At 44.8% G+C, this 27,413-nt stretch overlaps 1 protein-coding gene across 2 annotated transcripts in view; it reads left to right on the top strand.

The window, feature by feature from the left end:
- The window catches only part of PTPN1 (protein tyrosine phosphatase non-receptor type 1), a 63,452-nt gene that overhangs the window by 32,424 nt on the left and 3,615 nt on the right, over positions 1 to 27,413 (top strand). Inside the window, exons 2-8 of one of the 2 annotated variants that reach the window (XM_066234663.1) lie at positions 7,790 to 7,880; positions 11,171 to 11,271; positions 14,146 to 14,244; positions 19,789 to 19,926; positions 23,780 to 23,989; positions 24,360 to 24,521; positions 25,265 to 25,488. In XM_066234663.1, coding sequence (XP_066090760.1) covers positions 7,790 to 7,880; positions 11,171 to 11,271; positions 14,146 to 14,244; positions 19,789 to 19,926; positions 23,780 to 23,989; positions 24,360 to 24,521; positions 25,265 to 25,488 — 1,025 coding nt within the window. The remainder of the gene's footprint in view (positions 1 to 7,789; positions 7,881 to 11,170; positions 11,272 to 14,145; positions 14,245 to 19,788; positions 19,927 to 23,779; positions 23,990 to 24,359; positions 24,522 to 25,264; positions 25,489 to 27,413) is intronic. The other variant, XM_066234664.1, reaches the window with a different exon arrangement.

Here is a 27,413-nt window from a genome sequence, read left to right as displayed (position 1 = left end):
AAAATTTTAGACTAGCACCCCCTTCCCCCAATTTCTATATCTTATCACCCTGTTCAGTGGGGACTACTGCTAGGTTTCCAGGAAATGTATATCCTGTGTATTTACTTACCACATTTCAAAGTATTGCCTTGACTGTACTTCTGCATTTCCCTTCAGTCTAGCTTGCCTTGTCCATTTCTGAGAGCCAATAGCTTCCATAAAGTACTAGCTAACAGCTCAAACAATCAAATTAGGCGACCATTTGTAAACGGAGGGGGGGGAGCATAGAACATGTTAAAGGTGCTAAGGGACTTTGCAGTTCATCACAGACCTAATGAATAAAAGGTGTCACTGGAGTTTTCTCTTCCTTGAGACTTTAAACATCACTGTTAGAACTATATATTAAAAAATAACCGTTTCTTTGAATCAATGTTGTAGTATTTTGGTGCTGTCTCATTAGGACTCTCTGGCCCAATTGCAAAGCAAAATAATAATAGTGGCCCTGGCCGGTTGGCTTAGTGGTAGAGCATCGGCCTGGCGTGTAGAAGTCCCGGGTTCGATTCCCGGTCAGGGCACACAGGAGAAGCACCCATTTGCTTCTCCACCCCTCCCCCTCTCCTTCCTCTCTGTCTCTCTCTTCCCCTCCCGCAGCCGAGGCTCCATTGGAGCAAAGATGGCCCGGGTGCTGGGGATGGCTCCTTGGCCTCTGCCCCAGGCACTAGAGTGGCTCTGGTCGTGGCAGAGCGACACCCCGGAGGGGCAGAGCATTACCCCCTGGTGGGCGTGCCGGGTGGATCCCAGTCGGGCGCATGCGGGAGTCTGTCTGACTGTCTCTCCCGGTTTCTAGCTTCAGAAAAATACAAAAAAAAAAAAAAATAATAATAATAATAGTTGTTATTGTTCCAGTAACTTTCATTTTGTAACACGTAACGTAACAAAATAAGATTGGATAAGACATTTGCTTAAACATTTTCCCTTTCAGGAACATTTCTGTTTCATAAAAATGTAGCATTGGTATAGAATTAAGGCAGTGGTTCTCAAGCTTTTTGAAGTCAGGGCACGTTTAAAATCCTACAGATAGGCCCTGGCCAGTTGGCTCAGTGGTGGAGCGTCGGCCTGGCGTGCAGGAGTCCCGGGTTTGATTCCGGGCCAGGGCACACAGGAGAGGCGCCCATCTGCTTCTCCACCCCTCCCCCTCTCCTTCCTCTCTGTCTCTCTCTCCCCCTCCCGCAGCCAAGGCTCCATTGGAGCAAGGATGGCCCGGGCACTGGGGATGGCTCCTTGGCCTCTGGCCCAAGCGCTGGAGTGTCTCTGGCTGCGACAGAGCGATGCCCCGGAGGGGCAGAGCATCGCCCCTGCTGGGCGTGCTGGGTGGATCCCGGTCGGGGTCGGGCGCATGCAGGAGTCTGTCTGACTGTCTCTCCCCGTTTCCGGCTTCAGAGGAATACAAAGAAAAAAAAATATATATATATAAAATCCTACAAATAATTGTAGGTGCACTATATATAAATTTCTGAGAAATATGTTATAATAATTAAGTCAAATATTAAAGAAAATATAACACTTGTCGAAGCACGCTTTTATGGTAATTAAATGAAATAAATACGAAAAATTTAAATTTATTCTGAAATTAAAAAACATTTTTATGTTACATTTTTTGAGTTATGCTTTTGAGAATTCTTAAAAAGGGGTTAAAAATGAAAAAAACGACAAAAAGTTATCTTTTTATATTTATAGATATATTCTTAGTAAGATTTAGTAAATTCCACAGGTCCTGGCGTGAATGTGTTTTTTCATTGATGTGTTTATGAGAAACATGAGCCTGATGTGTGTCCTAGCAATTTCTTCAATGTTTGGGCGCATATATATATATATATTTTTGAAAGGCAAACTCTCATTTCCTCGTCAATACATTGAAAAATTCCTCTCTTTTTACTCTTAATTATGTTGAATGCAGAAAACCCCCACCATACATATCATCTTAACTTTACACCAAACAAAGGATAGAAGAAACTTGCCTCCAGTCTTTTCTGGGAACATTGGGGGTAGTATAAACAATCAGCACCACAGTTTAACAGCCTTTTGCAACCTAATCAGACAAGTGAGGTGGGGGGTTGGGCAGACTGTCAGCTTACAGCCAATTCCCCACACCTCTGTCCCCCAAAAATCTAAACTCCAAAAACCCTGTTGGTTTTTTTGGTCCCCAACAGGCACATATTTCTCTGGGATACCATAAGGCGTACCTGGAAATCTAGGGCACACCAGTGCACCCTGGCACACGCTTTGAGAACCACTGAATTAAGGACTTGGAGTTTTGAGAGCCTTTAGAATCATTCATTAATTCAGTCAGCAAAATTATGTTGAGTGCCTACTTGGGATGTGGCCATGAGCTAGAGAGGAGTTTGAAAAGTGAGAATCTAGGTCCTTCTTATCAGACTTTGGCTGCAAAAGGATGAGGTATGCTCTCTACCTCAACGCTTGTCATAGTTTTTTTTTGTTTGTTTTTTTTTTTGTATTTTTCTGAAGCTGGAAACGGGGAGAGACAGTCAGACAGACTCCTGCATGTGCCCGACCGGGATCCACCCGGCACGCCCACCAGGGGGCGACGCTCTGCCGCGACCAGAGCCATTCCAGCGCCCGGGGCACAGGCCAAGGAGCCATCCCCAGTGCCCGGGCCATCCCTGCTCCAATGGAGCCCCGGCTGCGGGAGTGGAAGAGAGAGACAGAGAGGAAGGGGGGGGGGTGGAGAAGCAAATGGGCGCTTCTCCTATGTGCCCTGGCCGGGAATCCAACCCGGGTCCCCCGCACGCCAGGCGGATGCTCTACCGCTGAGCCAACCGGCCAGGGCCTTGTCATAGTTTAAAAATGAATAATGCATTTTACCACAGAACCAATAAGAGACATTCACCCAGTTGTGAAACTAAAGAAAAAAGGAGGTTAAAAACAAATTTGCTATGTTTAACTTAGTGCTTACTATAAAGAACGTATTTCTGCAAGGCTCTATTGGCCTTTATGTCTCTGTGTTTTCAAGAAAAATAGATATCTCAAATCAGAAATTGATAGCTTTTCACCTGTTTGAATTTTGCCTAATTGGACTTGGGTGGTATTTGAATAATGGATAATGGGCTTTCCTGAACAGATACAGAAATTAATTCACTCTGGGCATGAATTCATTGTTACCAGAGCTTTATTATAAGTATGTTATCCCCTGGTATTCATTGGTAAATTATGTGTTGTCTTGTTAAATTAGTGCTATTTCATCCCTGAAATGCTGGCGTACATTTGGATAATTCTTGAATTATTCTACGTTTTTGGTTAGGACATATTTCTGGGAAACTGTTCCACAGCAAGTTTATCATTTCCTTTTTGGCTTGGCTCCTAAATTACCCAGTGTTCAGCTTCTTGTCATCAGCTTTAAGGCTTTTATTTTATTTTATGGAAATTTTACATACTTAGTGCACTATTTATTCTTCAATCAGCATACTAAAAGATCTAATAGGGATATTTAATGCTTGTGATGGAAATCAGTTTACACTTGTTAGTGAGCAATCTCCTTTTTCTATAGCTGTTAGAAAGTTAGCCTACCTTTGATAGTTTTAGAATACACAAATCTTGTTTTGCTGTAATTGTATCTAAAATTTTATGGCACAGTAGTTTGCTTACTTTCTTCTTAACCACTATTGGTAATTACCTTTAATTTTAAAGATACTTTATCACTCAATTTTAAGACTGTAATCTTGGCATTTTTATTTTGCTAAATGAAATATAAGTACTTGTATTCAGAGTCAGCATCTATTTCCCATAGTCTCTTCTAAAGAAGAGAAACACTTAACATGGGTTGTATCTTATTATTTGTAAATTATATCTCAGAATTTACTAGAAAAGCTTACTAAACTTCACATTTAATATGTGTGCATATTACTCTCTATGTATACCTTAATTTTAAAATCTATTTTAGGCCTTTACTAAACTAAATTTTATTTATTTATTTTTTACAGAGATAGAGAAAGAGTCAGAGAGAGGGATAGACAGAGGCAGACAGGAACGGAGAGATGAGAAGCATCAATTGTTAGTTTTTCGTTGAGCATTGCGACACCTTAGTTGTTCATTGATTGCTTTCTCATATGTGCCTTGACCGTGGGCCTTCAGCAGACCGAGTAACACCTTGCTCGAGCCAGCGACCTTGGGTCCAAGCTGGTGAGCTTTGCTCAAACCAGATGAACCCGCGTTCAAGCTGGCAACCTCGGGGGTCTCGAACCTGGATCCTCGGCATCCCAGTTCGATGCTCTATTCACTGCGCCACCACCTGGTCAGGCTAAATTTTATTTTCTTAAACAGCCATCTCCTGCTTTTCCTCCCCTTTGCTTCCTCTTGCCATCCTCCCAATATGATATATTTTTTGGTAAAAACAATATTATTTACGTTATTTGCCTATTGTAGTCACAGGTAGTGTTGTACCGTACTATTTCATTTAAAAAAATTTTTCCTATAGTTCATAATTGCCTTGTTCTTTTCGTTTGCATAGTATTCTTTCTACGTATTGCTAATTCTTCCCATACCTTCTGATAGCTTCTCAGAACAACTTTCCTCAAGGTCACTTAGTGCTCTCCAGTAGAGATACAGTGCAACCCTCGTGTAATTTTACTTTTTCTAGTAGCCACAGTGAAAAAGGTTAAAGGAAGCAGATAAAATGAATAATATAGTCAGCCTAACCCAGAATGTTCATCATGTTATTTCAACAAATAATATTTAAACTATTTGAGACATTTTACTTTTTTTTTCTGAAGTACTCAGTCATCAACACCCAATGTGTATTTTACACTTTACATAACCTCTTTTCAGATACCTCAAGTGCTCTCGGCAGCCATGTGTGATTAGTAGCTGCTGTGTTGGACAGAGCAGTTTCAGGTGATTTTTTGGTTTTGTTTTTTTTCTTGCAAACATCCCTACTACATACCACCATTCTCCTCTCTGGGTTGGTTGGACTGTATGCCTGTCACACAGACCTATCATCACCTTGAGACTGCTTTGCTTTTCTTCTCAATTAGATTCCCCTATTCCTATATTTCAGGCCTTTTCCTCACTTCTCTCTGGTCCTTTCAGTCACAGTACATGGACAAAGGCATATTGTTGACATACCTATCTCTTGAGTCATTCTACTTTAATCTGGCCTACATATCTCCTAGATCCGTGCATGGTTATCATCCTGGGAACTCCTCCTTTCCCAGCTTTTGGGGAATTCTCCTTTGCTTTTGCTCTTATATCAGATTGTTTTCCCTGTATATCTTATATTTTTCTTTTTTGGTTTATCCTCCCCTCAGGTAGAGCACATGTTCCACTGGATTGCTGAGAAAAGGGAGCATGGGTGGTAAAGGTTTTGAGACCTTGCATACTTGGAAATGTTTTTATTGTTCCTTCTCACTTGATGATTATTAGGCTAGATATAGAATTCTAGGTTAGAAATCTTTTTTCTTCAGAATTTTGAAGACAGTGCTCCATTGCCATCTAGCTTTCAGTGTCTTTCTGGCAAAGTCAGAAGCTGTTCTGATCACCTTATCTTTTGAAGGTCATCTATTTTTTCTTCCTGGAAATTTAATAGAATATTCTCATTGTCTGCAGGATTCTGGACTTGCAAGTTAATATGCCTTTGTGTGGGTCTGTTTTTATTATTATGATGAGCACTTGGTGGGTCTGGAAGATTTTCTTGAACTATTTTTTTGTTACATTTTTTCTTGTGTTTTTTGTTTTGCCTAATTTTCTATTGTGGTTGTTTTTGTTTGTTTGAGTTTACTTTCTGAGAAAATTTCTTCTATCTTTATCTTATGATTCTTCAATTAAGCTTATCATTTCTGCTATCTTGTTTTTAGGTTCCAGGTGACATTTTTGTTTATTTATGTAACATCCTGTTCTTAATTCATGGATATCTTATCTTTCTGAGTATATTATCTTTCCTTATCTTTCTTAGTATATTAATATATATGTCTAAAACTTTCTTTTCTCTGTGGTCTATTAGAACAGGGTTTTTTTCTTGTAAATCTCTTTTATACTAGAGGCTTTCCTCTTATATCTTGTAACCATTGGTTGTCTGCACATGAAGAAGAGTAGGAGCTTACAAGGCAGATCAAGAGCTCTGAGCACGTGTAACAGGCTTGTTAATACTTACTTGGCCACTGAGCCTCTTGGGAGTTGTCAGTTTTATACCCTAGTGATAGTATCTTTTGCTCTTTCCTCTTGTCTACTCTATCTAGACTAGAGAGTACTCCGCCTCCTGATTTATGTTTTCCAGAAAATCTCCAGAATTCTGCAGACTCCTGAGGCGGCCAGAGGGGGGCAGACAGTAGGGGTGGTAGAGATGTAGCTCCTTTCAGACAGCCCCACCCTGACAGATTCACACTGCAGTGAGCCCCACCTGTCCTTCCCGAGAGACAGCACTGCCTGAGCCTTTGGAGGATTCTGGTAGAAATCAGGTGGTTCTCCACTTTCCCCACTGCTGGCTTGTAAGTCCTGCCAGCTGCTAATCAGTCCGATTTCCAGCTTCCTAAGTGCTGTTACTGTTGTCTTCTCACCTGTCCCACCTCATGAGTTTTATCTTTTTTTTATACATAATTGTAGTAAAATTATCATTGTAATCATTTTTAGGTGTACAATTTAGTGGCATTAAGTACATTCACATTGTTGTGTGGGTTTGTCCTTTAAAAATAATAAAATGCAAATTAAAAAGGAAAGATTTTTAAATGTAATTATGGTGGCCCTGGCCGGTTGGCTCAGCGGTAGAGCATCGGCCTGGCGTGCGGGGGACCCGGGTTGGATTCCCGGCTAGGGCACATAGGAGAAGCGCCCATTTGCTTCTCCAACCCCCCCTCCTTCCTCTCTGTCTCTCTCTTCCCCTCCCGCAGCCAAGGCTCCATTGGAGCAAAGATGGCCCGGGCGCTGGGGATGGCTCCTTGGCCTCTGCCCCAGGCGCTAGAGTGGCTCTGGTCGCGGCAGAGAGACGCCCCGGAGGGGCAGAGCATCGCCCCCTGGTGGGCAGAGCGTTGCCCCTGGTGGGCATGCCGGGTGGATCCCCGTCGGGCGCATGCGGGAGTCTGTCTGACTGTCTCTCCCCGTTTTCAGCTTCAGAAAAATACAAAAAAAATACCAAAAAAAATGTAATTATGGTGGTGATTTAGGGGGTCAAAATTCAATGTGTGATCAGTCCTACAGAAGGTATAATCCAGGCACTTCCTCTTTGTGATAGTCGAGTGTAATGAGATTTGTTAACCATCTCCTAGGAAAGCTGTTGGATAGTTTATTGGCATGAAAGTATATTTCATCTGCTCTTAGTAACTAACTTTATAAAAGGCTACAGGGGGCACTCCCAGGCCTGATGTTCAAGACTCTCCAGGGTCTGGCCCACCCACCTGTACGCTCCAGCCATATGTCATTCCTCCCTACCAGCCCACTCACTGTTCCTTGCATAAGATCCGAACTTCAGTTCCTGTGCCTTTGCTGTGCTGGGTGTTCCTGAGTGGAATCCCCCATACATACCTTCCATCTCCCTGCCTTCTTCTACATGTGTCCAGCTTCCAACCCCATGCCACTTCCTTACACCCTGGGCATAGAGTTGTTCCTCTTCTGTTTTTCTCTCATGACCTTGTACATGCCTCTGAATTACCACCTTGAGTTTCTCACACTGCCTGGTGGTCTTTGATACTGTTTCTTCACTGGGTCTTGCTCAGTGCCTGGCACATAGCTCATGCTCGTTTAAATGTCTGAATGAATTCCTGATGCCAGAAATTTCAAAAGAGAACTCTTTGTCCTTTTTTTGTAGGATATCCGACACGAAGCTAGTGACTTCCCATGTAGAGTGGCCAAGCTTCCCAAGAACAAAAACCGAAACAGGTACAGAGATGTCAGTCCCTGTAAGTATTCACATCGCCATTACCGGTCTCACTGCTTCTATTGCGTCAGGCTCTTCCTCAACTGCAGGGCCTCTCGGTCAAGACTCCTTCAGCCCTGGGGTTTGGTTATAAATCAGTAGCAGTAGAGGTTTATGATTTGATTATTTCCTATAACAAAGGCATTAGAGACTTATAATAATGATTCCTTTTCTATCACTGTATAAGTGGTGAGGTTTCAATTTCTGGAAAATTCAGCTAAGTTCAGAGCACTTTTTTTAGCTTTGACTATTTTTCTGATGAATCATTTTCCTACCAGCTGAAACAGAACAGAGCAGGCGTATTTAACCTTTTCTGGATGACTCAGCAACAGTATTATTAGACCCAAACATTGCATTGAACTGTAATGATGCCCTGTGTAGGCATTCAGGGGTGAGAGCTGCTCACCTCCTTTACTAAAGATGCAAGTCAGCTCTGCTAGTTGAGCTACCCACTCCCCGCCCCATGCACATGCCCTGTACCCTGCTGCCATCATGTTTTTAGCTCTCGGTGTGCCTGCTGGCCTCTGGCAGCCTCCTCTGCCTCCTGAGGACTTGGCTCTCAGTTTACTGATACCTTGAAGATAAGTAAACATGTTAGAGTTTGTGTAAAGCAAGACACTGGAGCTAAGTAAAGGACACGAACTTGACCATCTCCTTTAGGCCACAGAGGCCTTTTTGACTCACCTCTAGGGTTTTTAAACATTGTCTGTCAGTAAGGTTTATAGCTGCCACCATCTCCTGTGGCAGTATTCTCTGCCAGGGTAGAAGATTCTGTGGGTCATTCCTCAAACTGGTACTTCCTTACACCTCCTAAAGTATTCTGCACCCATGGTTGTGGGTGGTGGCTTTTGGAGTTCTGCAGGAAAGTCAGCAGTGCCTCCTGCCCTGAATTGTCAGCGCCCAGGTTCCTGGGAGGGGAGTAGAAGTGGACCGAGACTGGTACAGTGCATGTCTTCCTCTGTCTGCTGCGGCAGTTCCCTGCCTGGGCTTGTGTCTCACCTGCCACTTACAGCTGTGTGGCTTCGGGCACATTGTTCTCTTCTCTGACCGTCAGTAAAACAGTAGTCACACTGACCTTGTCGGCTCGTGTAAAGATGAAATAAAATCACATCAGCCATTTAGCCCAGTGTCTCGCTGTGAAACATTGACGGTGATTGAGATCATCATTCACTGAATGAAGGTGCACGCCAGCAACATCTGCAGTGCAGTTCTAGGTCATCAGCTGACACATGGTTGTGTCCCAGCACCTGATACTCTTTTGAGTTAGCATGTCTAAGCTGTGGCATATCAAAGGTGTTTTTTTTTTTTAAAAAGCTGAGTGGTTCTGCTGTGAGATCCTGGTCATATGCCCTGAGCTTGAAAGAGCAGTTAGTTACAGTTTGCATCTTTCAGCAGTGCCAGCAGATACCCTTGATTGCTAGCTTTTGCTGTACTTGCCCTGAATTAGAGAGAGTCAGAGAGAGGGATAGACAGGGACAGTCAGACAGGAACAGAGAGATGAGAAGCATCAATCATTAGTTTTTCATTGCGCATTGCGACCCCTTAGTTGTTCATTGATTGCTTTATCATATGTGCCTTGACCGCGGGCCTTCAGCAGACCGAGTAACCCCTTGCTCGAGCCAACGACCTTGGGTCCAAGCTGGTGAGCTTTTGTTCAAACCAGATGAGCCTGCGCTCAAGCTGGTGACCTCGGGGTCTTGAACCTGGGTCCTCGGCATCCCAGTCTGACGCTCTATCTACTGCACCACCACCTGGTCAGGCCCTTTTCTACCTGTTTGCTCAGTGCTCGTGGTTTTATGAACCAGTTTCACAGAGATAAAAAGCATTTAAAATACTCTTCCAAAGAAACATTCTGAAACTTTTTTACCCCCAGTCTCACCTCTCATATATTTCCTTTCTCCCCCACCTCCACTCCAATAGAAAAAACAGTGTGCTCTTGAAGAAAAGCGGGAATGATCCAAGATAGAAGGAGATCTTGTCTTCATGTGGCAAGTGAACAACCTAGTGCTCAGAGGAGTTGTTTGCCCACAGTCCTCCAGTGCTGTTTGAACCTGCTCACAAAACTCACCAATGCCAGTCACATAATTTTTTTGAGATATTTTATTTCCATGACCCACTTACATATTATCAAAGTATTACAGTTTGTATTAACCCTCCACAATGAGAAAAAGTATTCTAAACAGTGGCTAACTTTCAAAAACAGCTCTTTGGAATTCTTTAAAACATGAAAGCCTCATACTACCTAACCTTATAACTTCTCCTTTCCCATTGGGCTGGGGGAGAAGATACTGTTTATGGGTGGTCACCTAAGTAATCATCCCTGGCATTGTATCCGGAATAAAAGACCACCTGCTCTTGTTAGCTGCACTAGTAGGATAAGGAAAGTGGCCCTCCAGAGCCATTGTTTCTGTGACAGCGTTGTGGTAAAAGGGAAAGAAAGTAGCTGTGCTCTTTCATTAACCTGGCAGAACTTCGAAATGAGAGTTTATTTTTAAACACTATTCTGAAAGTTACAGTTAATCTACTTTCAGTGTTTTGGATTCAAAGTGACTTTTTCCAGTTAAACTGTGTTTTACATGTCTTTGATCATGACAGTTCTGACTTTGAGGGATTTAGAATCATTTAAAATGTTACACTTGAACTGAAAAAAAAGAAACTTGTGTAAAAGAATTCAAGTTGTGACTTTTCATACTGTTGTATACTTAGGTCATCTAATCTTTAAACCTTCAGATGTAGGTGAAGTCGAGCTGTGCTCAAAACTCCTACCCTATAAAAGTATATGCAGGGTGGGGGCAAAAGTAGGTCTGCAGTTGTGAGTACACAAAGCACAGTATTTATTCTTGTATTATTATTAATGAATTACAATAGTTTCCATTAACAACTGTAAACCTACTTGCGCCCCACCCTGTGTTAGGCGTCAGAGAACAGACCTCTTGACACCCCCTCTCCAGCCTGCCAAGTTGTGAGGACAGTAATAAGTGTCATAGGAAGATACAGCCTAAGAACAGATTTCCCAAATAGGACGTAATTCATGTTGTCGTGTCGCTTGTCTCTGTTGCTATTTAGCATTGTTTCAAACACTTGAGAAACCTTTCTGAAAGTACTAGTTATCCCCATATTGATGACTAATCTCAATTTTAAAAGCATGGCCTCAGCCAGCGTGAACACCTTACTGTCACCAGCTCACCTTCTTTGCTTTTCCTGTGGGGTGCACTTCCTGTGCAGACACTCGGTTGTCCAGGATTAACCTCTGAGCTCTGGTTTGCCTTTCAGTTGACCATAGTCGGATTAAACTGCATCAGGAAGATAACGACTATATCAATGCTAGTTTGATAAAAATGGAAGAAGCGCAAAGAAGTTACATTCTTACCCAGGTAACCCAAGATTGTCTGAATTTTTTGTAATGGTTTTTGCCTTACCTTCTATCAATTGAAGCATTTTAGAGTGCTGTTAACTACACCTCAGATGAAATCTGCCACATCCTTTAGAAGCTCAGCTTTTAAACAACCCATAAAAGCAATAGGGTAGGGGGAAAAAACCTCCTTCAGAGATTCTGTTTGGTTATAACACTAATCTTTCTGAGAAGTATGACATTGCTGGGCTTGTGCAAAACAGCATTTAAAATGGCAGACTTGCCTGTGGTCTGTTCACAGACATGGCAGCGCCATGGCCAGAGAAGAGCCTGGACCTCTGTGATTCCCTGAGTGCGTGCCTCAGAGTGCTGAGTGCTGCTCGTGGAAATCTTGGAGGGCTAGCAGTTACCAGGGACCTGTGTCCAGATATCTATATGGAACTCTGTGGCGTGGTCCTCATTTTTTGGTATAGAAAAAATTAGATTATGTGAATAAGGATGCAAAATCACTTAAAATTCACATTGGCTTTTGGTATCTTTACGGAAAGAATCATAAAGGTGATTTACTAATTCAGAATTTATCTTCTTGTGAAACACTGGAATATGAGCCAAAACAGTGGGTATCTGGGAGTGGGGATAAATGAATTTCTTTTTGATTAATTTTCTCAAGTGTTAATCTGTTACCTGCAAGTTGCTCTAAACAATCTAAGTTTCTCTCTTTTTGTTTTCTTGTTCTATATCAGTTTAACAATATTATATATGACTTTGGGTTATAGGGTGATTTTGAACATCAGAATTCTGTCTTAACGTTTTTTGAAATTAAAATTATGGAGAAGCCAGCACTATGAACAAAGGGCTACTTTGAGGCAGGGAGCCAGATGAAGGCATATACACTGTTGTCCTTCTTCTCTGCCCCTTTCTGTCCTGTCCCAGTTCCCCCTGTCCATGACCAAAATCAGCCTTGACACCTCCCAGTCATCTATGGAATGTCAGCCATGCAGTGTTCACTTCTGGGGGCTATTAAGTTCCTGGTATATGAGTAGGAGACAGGCCTTTACCCAGCACCTCTGAGGTGGTTGGAGTGGGCTGGGGTGGGGTGATCAGAAGGAGATCCCTGGTGGTGGCAAGCTGGTAGAAAGAGGTTGAAGCAAAAGTGACTTCTTGGGAACTTTTTAAAAGTCAGGTCTTCCTTCCTGCTTTCAGCCATTCAACCTTGATGTGGGATCAGGAAGCCCAAAGCAAAAATAGGTTGTATAAAGTCAGATGAAGCAAGAAAAACACCATGGAAACTTTGGCATGCCAGCCCCATGCCCTGGCAGTTACTTGACTCATCTGAAGTTCCTGTCTGTTTTATTGGGTGACACCATGGATGTATCTAGCTGCTGACATGGTTACCCTTTACCCTGGGATTTCCAGAAGGAATCAAAGCAGCCTGACCCTAAAGTTGTACCTCTAGATAGGATGACGGAAATAATTTTACAAGCCACAAAACCAAGAAAAACCTGCCCATTTTTTATTTTCTAAGTCTTTTTAAACAGCCGACGCATAAAAGTGTAGAGAATAATGTCAACAATGCCCACCTTCACCTCTCTCCCATGAAGTGCTGGCTAAGTCTGGTGTGTATCCTTTCAGATCGTATGTGATATTTAATTCCTCAGACCCATTCTAAATTGGGGTGCTGAGGGGTAGGGAAGGTGATACTGGAAGGCCCAGTGAGGGGTCATTGTGCTCAGGTCAGAGGATGAAAGGCCTGGGTGGCTAGTCAGAAAGCCACATGATGCCTGCCTTCCAATAGCTGCCTTTCTGTTGGTTGGGAAGGGTTACACATGTAATCCTTGTTGTCCGAGTCCTTCAGCATGGAGTGTAGACTTTTGGTTCAAACAAAAAGTCCAAGATGAGTTCAGGGAAGAAAGAGCACTGAAGGTTTGCGTGGACAAGGAGAGCGTGGTGAGACTCAAAAGGAAAGCATGTAACGAATATGGAAAATTTGGATGAAAACAGGTGAGAATGGAAACCATTCCAGTGCTGGCTGGAGGAGATGACACCTTCTGACATGGAGGTCATAGGTGATGTTCCTTCTAGGCCTTCCTGGAAACTGAGACAAACCTGAAGCATTCATACTCTTGTATCCAGTAAACATCTGTGCCCATTGCCAGGTGGGCTAGAGTGAGACAGGCCAGCTGCTTGACAGTACCCCACCATGCCCTGGTGACACCATGCCCCTTGGGCCACATGACAGACCATTTGTGTGTCTACATCTCATGATATTTGATCCAAGGATGAAGGCTGTCTATGGTCAATTTTACCATTATTAACAGTGATAATAATAGCTAATGTTTTATAGGTTGTTTACTATGTTCCAGGTACTGTGGGAAAGCCTTGATATATTTGAACATAGTTAATTTTTAAAACCCTATGAGTAGTTAGGCAAGAGAGATGGAGAAACTGAGTCAGGGGAGGTGAAGTGAATTGTCCAAGGTCACACAGATAAATGATTGGAACTGGAACCACCAGAGCATCATCTTGCTCACTTCCCCATACTGCCTGTTGTTGCCTGCACCCAGTATTTTTGCCTGATGCTCCACCCACCCTTTATAGGGGTAGGTTCTAGTGGAGCCCCTTGGCTGACCAGTTCAAACCAGAAAGCAGAATCAGCATTTTCTTCTCTGTTGGTCAGCCCTAAACCAGCCCTGAGATGGGGAAATGACCTTTCACCATGTGTTAGAAAATAGAATTGTGGTTACTGACCACTAGGCAGGGAGAGGTGGGTCCCTGTCCCAGCCTCTGCCGCCACTCTGCCTCAGGACACTGTTATCCGCTAACCACCAATGATGAGCTCGCACTGGGAGTATGTTTCTGTGTAAATGGCATGCACTTTGTGGTTGTGTGTTTGCAGGGCCCTTTACCTAATACGTGTGGTCACTTTTGGGAGATGGTGTGGGAGCAGAAGAGCAGGGGCGTGGTCATGCTCAACAGAGTGATGGAGAAGGGATCGGTAAGTCGAACATTTACCTACTCATATACCACTGTCTGCCTGTGTGTCAGTCCAGAGTGTTAATAGTGTCTGTGTTTATGCCTTTGAATTGCTTTTAGATTTTTTTTACATAGTATCTTTTTTATTAAAAAAAAAAGTTTAAAGAGGCACTATATCAATGCATGTTTATTGTAAACAAGTGAGAAAAGTAAGTGAATTGAATGAAAAAGAGGGACAAAAGTAAAATTGACTTGTCCACCCCCCTCCCTCACCCCCATCAGTGGGCCACTCTGCCCCCTCCACCTGTGGCCCCACGCTGTTGCTGGAACAGCATGGAGCTGAGGGAGCACGGTTTTATTTTGAAAGGCCAGTGTCTACTGTATCTTCCTATTAACCCTTCTGGCTTTGGGAGCATCTGGATTCTGGATTTGCCTCCATAAAATTCCAGCTGCTTGGCTCTTGGCCACATTATTCAATGTGAACCTTGTCTGCTTGTGCGTTTACCTCAGGGTTCGTGTCACCTTGTCTTCCAAGTTCTTAGCAGCTCTTAAAACGTCCATTGAGATAGTATGTGGACTAGAGGTGTATGTTTGCTCAGGCCATCACCCCTGTACATCTGTCCCTTCAGCCACCCCCCACCACCCTGCATCCAGAATGACCTTCCTAAACCCAGTCTCACCACACCTCTTCCCAGCTGAAAACCTTTCTGGGGCTCCCCCTGCCTCCCCTATATAGCCTGGACCCTCAGCGCCGTCCTGGCCGCCTTGGGACACAGATGTGGCTTGGCAGAAGAACATGAGGGCTCCAGAGAAAGCACAGTCATGGCCCTAGACGGTACGAAATGCACAGAGGTAGAGCATCAAAGGCAACTTCAGCAGTGAAAACGGAAGGCATTCCCTGCAGAGCCTCTTCGTCCCCACAGGAGACATGGTTCAGTTGCTCACAGCAGGAAGTCCTCTTACCACGCACGTGTATAAACTGTGTTTGCTGCCTCTGTCCCCTCTTTTTAAAGGGAAGGGTTTATTTGCTCAATAATAATTACTCGCTTAACCTGAGTGTTGAGATTATTGAAATAATGCTTTTTGTCTTAGAAAAAATTTTTTAGTGAATGATTAATTTTTTCTGCTTTAGCAGCTTGATTAATAAAATGTGAAGTTGTAGCTGTGAGGCGACCCCCTACCTGTCTCCACCCACTAGATGCTAGTAGCACCCCCGCCCCCATGTGGCAAACAAAAATGTCTTCTCATATTATCTGGTGTCTCCTGGGAGGCAGAATTTCCCTAGTTGACTATTCTAGATGATGTGAAGGGTTGGGCATTTTGATGTGTGTGTGTGTGTGTGTGTGTGTCTCAGAGACAGAGTAAGAAGGATAGATAGGGTCAGACAGGAAGGGAGAGAGATGAGAAAGCATCAACTCTTCGTTGTAGCACCTTAGTTGTTCATTGATTGCTTTCTCATATGTGCCTTGATGGGGGTAGGGGCTACAGCAGAGCTAGTGACCCCTTGCTCAAACCAGCAACCTTGGGCTTCAAGCCAGCAACCTTTGGGCTTAAGCCAGCAACCATGGGGTCATGTCTGTGACCCCATGCCCAAGCCAGCTCTCACCTGCTCTCAAGCTGGTGAGCCCGTGCTCAAGCCGATGACTTCAGGGTTTCAAACCTGGCTCCTCTATGTCCCAGTCCGACACTCTGTTCACTGTTCCAACCGCCTGGTTAGGCAGGGTTGGACATTTTAAATCAAGACTTAGGCCCTGGCTGGTTGGCTCAGTAGTAGAGTGTCGGCCCGGTGTGTGGAAGTCCTGGGTTCGATTCCCGGCCAGGGCACACAGGAGAAGCACCCATCTGCTTCTCCCCCCTTTCCCCTCTCTTTTCTCTCTGTCTCTTCCCCTCCTGCAGCCAAGGCTCCATTGGAGCAAAGTTGGCCCGGGAGCTGAGGACAGCTCCATGGCCTCTGCCTCAGGTGCTGGAATGGCTCCTGTTGCAACAGAGAAACACCCCAGATGGGCAGAGCATCACCCCCTAGTGGGCATGCTGGGCGGATCCCGGTCAGGCACATGAGGGAGTATGTCTCTCTGCCTCCCTGTTTCTCACTTCAGAAAAATACAAAAAAAGGAAAAAAAAATCAGAAATCATCAGATATAGTAGCATTTGCTTTTTATGTATTTGTTGCTGAAAGTTTAGGTAAAACTTTGTTTTTTGCACAGTTTGCTTGTTTGCTTTAGCTACTTTGTCACAGTACAGCAAGGAGCAGTGTCCCAGCACTGTAGTTCCATGGTCTTCACCAGGCCTTGCTCTTGGTTGTCTCCCACCATGGCTCACCATACAGGGACCGCAGGTCCACTGTAACAACCTTTCCCCTTGGATTGCTGTGCTGGCCATTACAAAAACAAGCCTGGTTGGTTTTGTTGTAGTTGACTGTGATGATGTGACAATGTTCCCTATTTTCCTTTATAACTGTTCTTTTCACTTGATCATTTAGGCATGAAAATTGGCATGAAAAGCAACATACAATTTGACATTTTCAAGTCAGCATCAACATTATCACCCTCATAAGGGCTGACTGGGAAAAAATATAAGAAGATGAGTCTTATTTACTCAGCTAATCTAATTATAAACTGTCCCCACAGCCTGTGGTAAAAACCAGCTTGCAGAGTGTTTCCATTTAATGTATATTTGTTTTCTGGTTTCCTTCACCAAATAGTGTAGGATGTTATTTTTGGCACATTTGCCTGTTACACTTTTGGGACCTTGTGCTTCCTGGAAAACAGTGTGTAGAAAATGATTGTGTGTTAGACTCTGGTCATCCAAATGGCTAGAGGTCTCCTTGGTTTGATTTCAGTATTAACTTTAGGCATGTCAGTGTGAAGTGCATTACATACATAAGGGTTGAGATTGTCATTTAGGCAAGAAAAATAAACAAGGTGAGTTTAACGGGGTATTCCAGAACTATGGCCTGTGTCTCTCCTAAAGATGCTATTTGATTTCAGGTCCTTTTGTGCCTCATCCATCTCTCTCATGCTCTGCTTAGTTGTCTGTGTTCATCTTTCTTTGGGAAAGCGAAATTGACTGTCAAAGGGTCACCCAGATGACTCTCCTAGGTTTTTCTTAAGATTGCCTAGCTGTTTGTTTTAGAAAGTCCCAAGGACTCTCTCTCATATCACCTTCATGACTGTCATGGCAACTCAGACAACGTTGCCATGTTGCTGTTTGTTGCCGATCCAAGACATACCTCAGTTTATATTCTGGTAAAGGACTGCTTTCTATTTAAATCTCCTTCTGGGTCAGTATGTATCAATTTAATAGGGTAACAGGAAGTAGTGAACTTTTGCTTTTTTTGTTGTTTGTTTTATTCGTTTAAAACAAAAAATTCTACAGGAAATGGCAGTGCAAAGTGTGGCATGTTACTATAGATGCCTAAAAGTTCTCAAAACTAAACATCAGTTGATTGACAGTGTTGCCAGAATTCCTCCATTGTAGTGTTCCAAAATCGTGGTCTTTACCCGGACTACAGAGATTTATTAGGTTTTGAAAATTAGTGCTTGCTGTGTGAAGGTGGAATTTAAAAAACTCATCTTCCCTGCCCACAAGACATGACAGCATTGCCTCCTTCCTCAGTGGTGACTGGCCATTCTCTGTGTCTGCTTCTCTGCCCCATGCTCTCTCTAACTACCACGTCGAGTGCCCATGCCTGCATACATGGTTCTGAACCTACCGTGGCAGTCTCTTTGTTCCTGGGGTCTTAAGGAATTACACAGGTCTAATTATTTGAAGTGTGGGAATAAAATGCATCCTTTAAAGGTCTTCTAAAGTCTTGCTTTCAGCTGCCCCACCTACTTTGGCTAAGCATGGAACCTCGCCATGTTGTTAATGCTCTGTGTCCTGAGTGGCAGAATTACCTCCATGCTGACAGATTGGCCCTATTCCAGAGGTTTGTTCTTTGGTTGCTCATCATCATTGGGGGGGGGGGGTGGGGTGACGTGGGTGAAATTGGCCAAGACTTTCAAACAAGCCTGTGTCCAGACTCCTTAGAAAGCCCTATTAGCCTTCTCTTTGGGGCCTGGTGTTTGATGTTGCATTGACATCACATGCTGGTGTTTCTTGATTTGTTTCTGTTTTGGTTTTGGATAGTGCGCAGATTCAGCAGAGCAGGATTGATGGGCATTTGTGGTTCTGTGTTCACCTCCTCAGGAACCTTCTGGCTTCTCATTGCTCAGGTGATGCTGCGGGTTCCCGGGCCTGCTGCCAAGAGTCGCCGTGCTCTGTGCCTCCACTGGCCCCATCTCCCCCTGCTCTTCTGAGACAGGCTTCTTTGTAGTCAGCGTAGGAAGTCCTAGACATTCTTCCAAACATGCCTCTGTCAGGCCTGCTTCTTCCATCCCACTTCTCTGATCTCTTTCCTGTAACCCCAGCCAGCCTGAGACATGTACCTCTTCTGAATTCCCGTGGCACTTCTATAGCATTTCCTCCTCAGCACTTCCCTCAAGCCACCTTGTCACTGCTGGGCATGAACAGTCTGTCCTGGCATTTCAGACAAAATCATCCTTTACCTTGGGGGAGGTGTTGACTTATATGAATGCATGTTGAATTACCAGTGTCCTGAATTTGTACCATTTCCCAAGGAGCTATTTACACACACTGAAATTTCATTCTATGGAAGCCATAACATCATTGAGGTTCCCTCTGCCTAGGCATATTGTCGGTCCTTCTGGCTTATAGACCTTGCAGCTTAACCCCTGTCCACTGACTGTTTTTGTCCAGAACAGTCATCAGCAAGCAGAAATGGTAGGTAACTGGTGTGGAAATTTAGCACAAGCAAAGTATGCTATAAAACTGGAGTCAAATTATTATTCTTAGACTCTAAACCAAATTTCTGGAAGTTTGCTTCCTTTAAAAAAAAAGTTAATGTTACATTTAAATCAAGACTGTCAAGTAGTTTCTGAAATTATTAAACTAGAACATCAAAAATGTTTTTCTGAACTGAACCAAATGAGAATGAAAGGGTGGGACGAGGTAGTAGGTGATCCCAAGCCTTGGTGGAGCCCTTCTCAAAGCATTTGTTAAATAGTTTTCACTCAATAACAGTCCTTCAACCTTTCTGAGTGTTTCACACAGAGTCTCTCCTAGCCATGTTTTCAGTTCACCTGTTATTTTCCATAGGGTAAAGAGTCTGCATTATGCCAGCAGCACTGATCAGATTTGTGGCAGTCTTTGAGATGGCTACATAAAGTACTTTGTGAGAGGCTAAGCCTTTTGTGCAATATGGCTTCCCCTCGTCAGTGGCAAGGAAAAAGAGGATCTGACTCCTGAAACTCTCATTGTATGAATTACCAGGGAGCTTCTGGGTTTGGAAGTATGTGCCCTATCTGCACAAGTCACCCTGGCTAGAGCTTCACAGGCCATTCCCCATTTCCCCAAAGGGAAGGTAGGTTTTACTGATGGTGACTTCCAAGGTCAGGAAACCTCAGGCCCTTGAGTTATCATAAAGCTTATGGAATGTACTTCGAACCTTCTGTCATAGGGAAACAGTCAACTGCCCACAATAATTCACTGTTATTTTCTCCCCTAGTTAAAATGTGCACAGTACTGGCCACAAAAAGAAGAAAAAGAAATGATCTTTGAAGATACAAATTTGAAATTAACATTAATCTCTGAAGATATTAAGTCATACTATACAGTACGGCAACTAGAATTGGAAAACCTTACAGTAAGTATGGTATGCACTTAAGTATTTCAGATAGTCACTGGTTGAGGTGTCCTTTCCCATGGGATGATATTACCTAATGCTGGTTTTTTTCTGGGTTTTGTATACTCTGAGCAAGATGTGGTTTTGGCACTATGGTGAGCAGAGCTTACTTGCTTACTTACCAGCTGACGAACAGAGCTTACCTGCTTACTTACCAGGTGACAAGGGGTTCCTGGGTGGCAAAGGAGGTGGTCTTAGATACCTCCTTTCCCACAGAGCTCTTTCTCTAAAGTTTAACACCTGATAACACCAGTTCTTAGTAGAAGGGAATTTCTAATCTAAACTTACCAGTTACTGCCTTTGCAACTGCATTGGGATTGGAGGGACAGCGTGCAAGGTAAACATCAGCAGAGCACGCTGCCTTCTTTCATTGTCTGCAGTCTCTTTCTTCTGAAGTGAAGGGGAAGGGTCCTTCCAGGGCTGAGCCCAGTTTCATAGCCAGGGCAAGTTTTCTAGGTGAGGTCTTAGGTTTATTTGTTGTGGGGAGAATTGATAACACCAACTGCTGACTGTTATTAAAAGATGGTGCCAAAACATGGCAAGGTACTAAGAAGGTAAGAAGCAACATCGTGGAAGGTCCTGCCCCTAAGGATTCTGACTCGCTCAGCTAGAGCCGTCTCTCTCAGGAGCCCATAGCTCAAGGCAGCTCCTGGGGACACCGTCATCATCATGGTTAGCCACTACCTTCTGGAACTAGAGTACCTGGGGTTGATCCTGGCCTCCCATATCAAATTGTCAGCCTCTAGGTAAGGGGCATACAGCTCACTGTGTCTCGGTTTCCTCTTCTGTCAGGTTGGGAGAGGGGCATAGATGTGAAGTGTTAGAGCAGCACCAGGCCCAGAGTATGTGCTCAGGGAGGGTTAGCTGTGCGGTGGGGTTGACGTCACGTGTGATCATTCAAGGAGCAGGACAGATGGCCAGTCTGAAGTAAAGGTGGGGGTGGTAATCACATGGTTTGGGCTGTGTGGGGCGGTGTTGAAGAGCAGGATTGGTTTCTGGGTTACATTTGCAGCTCAGGTGCTTACTGTCATCATGACTCCTGCTGTTGAATTAATAGTTAAAGATCTAGAACTTAGCACAGGTTACTGAGAAGTAGAGAACAGGTTAAAATTACATGGCCTTTGAGGAATGCAGCAGTGTGGCTTATCTGAGTGCTCTCTCTCTCCTCCCTCTGTGATAGCATGAGCTGTGAGCCCTGCCCTAGCTATGCACTGAGGCTCTCAGACTGATTTATGGAGGGGTTTGATGGAGGATTTTCAGGAATAATCTTGGCAGCGGGTTGGAATGTGCCTAGAGGATTATGTAGTAGACTTTTTAAAATGCTTTTTAGCATTTGCAAGCCTGACATATTAAGAGTGACTTCTGGTAAACTCTTGAGAGTATTTCTCCTGCTTGTTGAGGAAAATGGAATTCCGACCAAGCAGAAAAAGCCTGTGCTGTCTGGGTAGCACAGCAACTGCAGTGGCTTGGAAACCTTGATGTTGTTGTTAGGAGGATCTGTTTGCTCTAACAGAACGTTTTTATTTTATTTTATTTTATGTTATTTTTTATTGATATGGGGAGGGGGTTGATGGGAGAGAGAGAAACATCAATTTGTTGTTCCATTTATCCATGCACTCATTTGTTGATTCTTGTATGTGACATGACCAGGGATCAAACCCACAACCTTGGTGCATCAGGTCAGTGCTGTAACCAACTGAGCTACTTTGTTTTTTAAAAAGTCAGTTCTCAGACACGTATATTTGTTCAAGCACAGATCTACAGTGAATTCCCTGGGAAATGTGGGCAGGTGTGAGGAGGGTATAAACAAGAGAAAACCCACACTGTCTTCAGGCTCAAAAGAAAGAACTCACTTTTGGCATGTTTTCTTCTTACTCAGTTTTTAAAATATATTTTTAAGTGCTTTCCCTCCCTAAAATATAGAAGAGGCATTTCTCTTTAAAGCCATTAAAGTAACAGGAGATCATTTTCCGGAGAGGAAAGAATGGAATTGCTTAGTATGAGTCTATAAATTACTCTAATGTCACAGGCAGATTTCTCTCAGTGTATGTAATAGCTGGTATGGGGTGAAATGTGGGTAGTCTTTTCTGATTCTAGGTCATTGGTGTATGGTAGGTCTTCACCCGTTTTCATCACACTAGGGTTAGGGAACATTGTTATAACTAAGCGTAAGCTCTGGGAGGGCAAGGGTGCTGCTGTCTTTACCTCATGATGCCTGGCACGGTGGCTGGCACAATGGCAGGCACATTGTGGACATTTGCCAAATGAAGGAGTACAGTGTTGGTAAGCAGGTCTCTGGCCTGAAGCCTTTCTCTATCAGCTGCTTTCCAGGTGACCTAGACACTGCCATGGCTCTTGGCACAGCTTAGTAGGAGACCCTGAAGACTGGCAAGGTTCCTTTAAACCTTCCTGTACCCACTTTAGCAAGGCTTGCAGGCCTGACTTGCCCATTCAGTGCCTGGTTCCCATTTACTGTGTGCTTTTAGCTTAATAAAGCTCTCAAGTGCTCTGTTGCCAGTGAGAATTGCATTTTGATTGTTGCTTCTGGAGACCAGGTGTGGGTTCTCTTAGGCTCAGTGGAAGGAGCAGAACTGGAAGCATCACCAGAGGCCATTCCTGTCTGTTTCCGTGGCAGCAGACTGGGCTGGGGGAGACACGCTTGGGGACACAGGCCAGGGGCTTCCTTTCAAAAGTTATTGCAACAGGTTCTAAACATGGGCTCTGGAGTCAAAGGAAACTTAGATCAAAACTCCTGTTTCCCCCACTTATGGAGGGTTGGCCTTTGAGCTTCAGTCTCCTAATTTGGAAAATGGGAATAATAGGAATACATGCCTAGAAGGGTTGGGGTGAGAATTAGTGACCTAAAGTGCTCAGCACAAAAATGAAGTAAATGCTCAGGACCATCTGTTCAGCTGGATATTGAGCCACATGTGGTTCTAGTCTTTGTAGACTGAGTTGGTTCCTTCTTTAAAATGATGATCCTCTGAGACATCCAGATAGTCCTGTAAAGCCCTGTTACCTAGAGCTAATGCCACACACATGCAGTTCACATTTTCACTTTCATATGAAACCTTGTGCTGCTTCATGACACAGTTACTATGGGTGGCAGTGTGGCATTGTTGTGGGTCAGAGAGAAATCAGTTGTAACCATGAAGACAGCAGAGGTGGGAGGGACATTGGAGAAAAGAGGTGGGTGAGACTGTTCCATCCTAAAGGAAGTGAAGTCAAAGTAGGAGCAGCCTGCAGTCCATTGCTGGGCACATGGCCCAGTACCTTAGTGCTTGGCATTTGTGGACTGGAGGTACATGGCCCCTAAGAGAAAGTCTGAGAATTAAAACTATTGTTAGAGTGAATAGATAGAAAAGCATTTCGTGCTTACTTGGAATTTGTGACTTTTTTTATTTTATTGAGAAGCAGGGAGGCAAACAAGCTCCCCTTGCATGTGCCCCAACCAGGATCTACCTGGCAAGCTCCCTACTGGGCAATGCTTGGCCCATCTGGGGTGGCTGCTCCATTGCTCGGCAACCAAACTGTTTTTAGCACCTGGGGTGGACATGGAGCCATCCTCAGTGCCCAGGGCCAACTTGCTTGAACCATTTGAGCCACAGCTGCAGGAAGAGGAGAAAGAGAGAGAAGGAGGAAGGATGGAGAAGCAGATGGTCACTTCTCCAGTGTGATGCCTGACCAGGAATTGAACCCAGGACTTCCATACACTGGGCCAATGCTCTACCACTGAGCCAACTGGCCAGGGCTGAATTTGTGACTTCTGTACAAATAATTCTCTTGGAATCGTCATCAGTATTTTCTCTTTCAGTCTAAAGAAACTCGAGAGATCCTGCATTTCCACTATACCACATGGCCTGACTTTGGAGTCCCTGAATCACCAGCCTCATTCCTGAACTTTCTTTTCAAAGTCCGCGAGTCAGGGTCACTTAACCGGGAGCACGGCCCCATTGTGGTGCACTGCAGCGCTGGCATCGGCAGGTCGGGGACCTTCTGCCTTGCTGACACCTGTCTCTTGCTGGTAAGGAAGCCTTTGAAGACCCTGGGAAGAGAAGGGACAAGTAAACCTCTATTCTGGCCTGGCCACAGCTTCTCTGGTATTGTGTCTGCAGTAAACAAGCTTTGATCTTCACTTTTGAAAACCTTCTCTTCCATAAAAATAGCTTTACCCTAAATAGCTTAGTTCAAAAGCATGTTCTTAATTTTAAAGTGAAATCCAAGAAGATCAAAAGAATCTCCTTGTTTCTCGTTCTTTCCCTTGTGCTCACATGGTCCCAGTTTTGTTGCCGTGGCTCACATTTTCTAGAATTCAGCCTTCCCTGCTGTGATTTTTCCTGCATGGGCCCTAGAGATCAGGGCTGGCTGAATTGTGTCTCCCTTCTGGCTTTCAGATGGACAAAAGGAAAGACCCTTCTTCTGTTGATATCAAGAAAGTTCTGTTAGAAATGAGGAAATTTCGGATGGGACTGATCCAGACAGCAGACCAACTCCGTTTCTCCTACCTAGCTGTGATTGAAGGTGCCAAATTCATCATGGGAGACTCTTCAGTGCAGGTCCGCATTGCTTTTGCTTTCATCCAGGTGTATTGATTTCCTATCTTTGTCTCTGAAGAAGGGGACTGTCAGTTTAAATACTCAAACAGTATATGTGCCAGAACAAATAGCTCCCCATTATGTTTAAATAGTGAGAAAGTTGTGGAAGTGTTCACTGGGTTCCAGTTGCTGCCTTTGAAGAGCTCACATAGGCCCTGGCCGGTTTGCTCAGTGGATAGTGTCAGCCTGTATAGACATCTCAGGTTTGACTTCCGGTCAGAGCACAGAAGAGAAGCAGCTATCTGCTTCTCTCCCCTCTCCCTCTCCTTACTCTGTTCTTTCCCTCTTCTCTCCCTCTTCTCCTCCTGCAGCCAGTGGCTGGATTGGTTCGAGCATTGGCCCTGGATGCTGAAGATAGCTTGATTGGTCTGAGCACGTCAGCCTCAGGCACTAAAAATAGCTCAGTTGATTCGAGCATTAGCCCCACACAGGAGTTGCTGGGTGGATCCCAGTTGAGGAACATGCAAGAGTCTGTCTCACTATCTCCCCTCCTCTCACTTAAAAAAAAAAGTTCACACAGAGAACATTAATAGGAAGAATAGTTTATTTTCAAAAGATTTGAAAGTGTATGTCTGGAGACCCAAGAATCAGAGAGAGCCAGCCCCTCACCGAGCTGTCACTTCTGTTTGCTGAAATGGGCCCTATTTCCAGACAGAGCAGTCAGTCATGAACGCTAATGAGAATCCTCTTGCTGCTTTTTCTAGGAGCAGTGGAAGGAGCTCTCCCATGAGGACCTGGAGCCCCCACCTGAGCATGTCCCTCCCCCACCCCGGCCACCCAAACGAATCCTGGAGCCACACAATGGGAAATGCAAGGAGTTCTTCCCAAACCATCAGTGGGTAAAGGATGAGTCCGAGGAGGATAAAGAAGATGGCCCCATCCAGGAAGAAACCAGAACTCCTTTAAGTGTCCCCTGCAGCACGGAAAGGTAATGTGAGAGGGGCTTGGCTTATTGGGGGTGAGAAGAAATGACCTGTTCCAGAAACACATGTTGATATTGAAACCCTGTGGGTGGATACAGCCTCCTGCTGGCACACAGTGCTTCTATGTCCTTGGGGAATGGGGCCTCCTGCTTCTGCCTAGGCTGGAGGAGTCCAGGTACTGAGCCACAGGTTGGCCCTGGGAAGTGAGTAGCTTCAGTTGGCTTCTAGCACCACCTTGTGGTGCTCATTGGAATCAGGGGTTCAGAGCCCTGGGAGTCTTTCTGCCCAGAGATGACAGTGCCTTCTCCCAGGCTTCCAGATAGTTCAGAAATGGGATGTCCAGGCTTGCCTATGAACCTTTAGCCTCAAAAATGGTCCTTTTGGTAACTTAACCTTTTTGTGTAATCTTGACCAAGTAGATTGCTGTTTTGCTTCCTTATCCTTACAGTTTAATGAAGATTATCCAGCACCTATTGATGTATGTAAAATACTGAGATAACTAAAATACAGCTCCTCGTCTATGTTCTAGACCCTGTCGTTGTGAAGGGGACAGAAAATTGTTGTAGGAGCCTGTGGTCAGTGATGGAGGTACACACTGAGATGGCCTCCCTTATAGAAGAGACACTCAGCCTTCCCCAGGGGTCAAGGAAGGCTGCCTACAGGAGGTGGCACTGGGGGAAGCTTGCAGAATGAATCAGAGTTAGCTCCAGCCTGAAACTGTGGGGGCAGTGCCCTTGGGACCTGTGTTTTGGCAGGCAGTTTAAGATGAGCGAGTGCACATTTTGACCCGGTATCTGTATATGTCTAGAAAACGAGCCTACAGCAGTTCTCAAACAAGTGTGCAAAGAGATGTCCTGGAAGAGGTGTTTGTTGTGGTGTCATCTGTAATAATTCTGGAGAGAAACGTGTCCACTGGGGCCTCCAGAGCAAGTGCCATGTGATGTGCTGAACAGCAGCTCATTGACTGTCCCTCAGAGGTGCTGTGCAGCTTCCCAGGGCCTCTGTTGACATCCTCAGGGTGGGCCATTGTGTTCCATCCAGAGGGCCAAGAGTGAGAGAAACAGGCTGAAAATTACTTGTGTCACATTTGTGTCATGTGTTCTATTTTTTCTATTCATTGAGACTTGTGGAGAGGGCAGTGCTTTTCACACTCTGTGTGTGAAGGTGGTGTATAGGGAAGTGTGGATTTGGGAAGCAAAAATCCAGAGAGTTCCAGAAAAAAATGGAGTTGTACCAAGAACATTAGTGCTCCTGGGCCTCAGTGGGAACCCATGTGCCCATAGACCCCAGCACTGCAGCAGCGCCTGGCAGGGTGGGCGCTGAAAACCAAGTGCTCCCTGCAGCTTCCTCCTGTCTCCTGGGCAGATGGTGGCTGAGGTGGTTTTGCCAGGCACGAGATAGATGCTGCTGGGGTAGGAAGGCCATGGATGCACGTGAGAGGCCAGACTTCCTGTGGCCGGGGCCTCCTTGAAGGAGGCAAGGGTGGGAAGGTAAAGGCCCAGAGCAGAGACAAAGGTCCTGGCTCCTCATGGGCCATGAGCACCTGCTGGCCTCTCCTGAGACTGCCTTGGAGCGAGAACTCTGCACATTGTCTGCCCTCGGTCACTGGCTCCCGTCCAGGAAGGCAGCCAGCAGACTGCACACGGACCTTGGAGAAGGGTCCTGACGGGGTTGGATTGGTGCTGGGGATTCCAGCCTGGGATGGTAGGCAGAGGGTCAGCAGGAACGAGTGTTGTCTTCATGTCAGCAGTGACAAAGGCCCCATGGGTCAGCACCCATCAGGGTGCCTGGGCAGGGTGTGAAAGCATGTGGGCCACACCATCGCCTTCCCTGATCTGAAGGGACACGTTGTGCAGCAGACCCCAGGGCAAAGTTGGCCCTGTCTTAATACCAGTGGCTGTATTTCTTCTCAGACCCTTTCCCAGCCTCC

Source organism: Saccopteryx bilineata, chromosome 6, assembly GCF_036850765.1.
Source record: "Saccopteryx bilineata isolate mSacBil1 chromosome 6, mSacBil1_pri_phased_curated, whole genome shotgun sequence".
Taxonomy (NCBI): Eukaryota; Metazoa; Chordata; class Mammalia; order Chiroptera; family Emballonuridae; genus Saccopteryx; species Saccopteryx bilineata.
The sequence above is the reverse complement of the archived record's forward strand: the minus strand, read 5'-3'. Positions and strand labels throughout refer to the sequence as shown.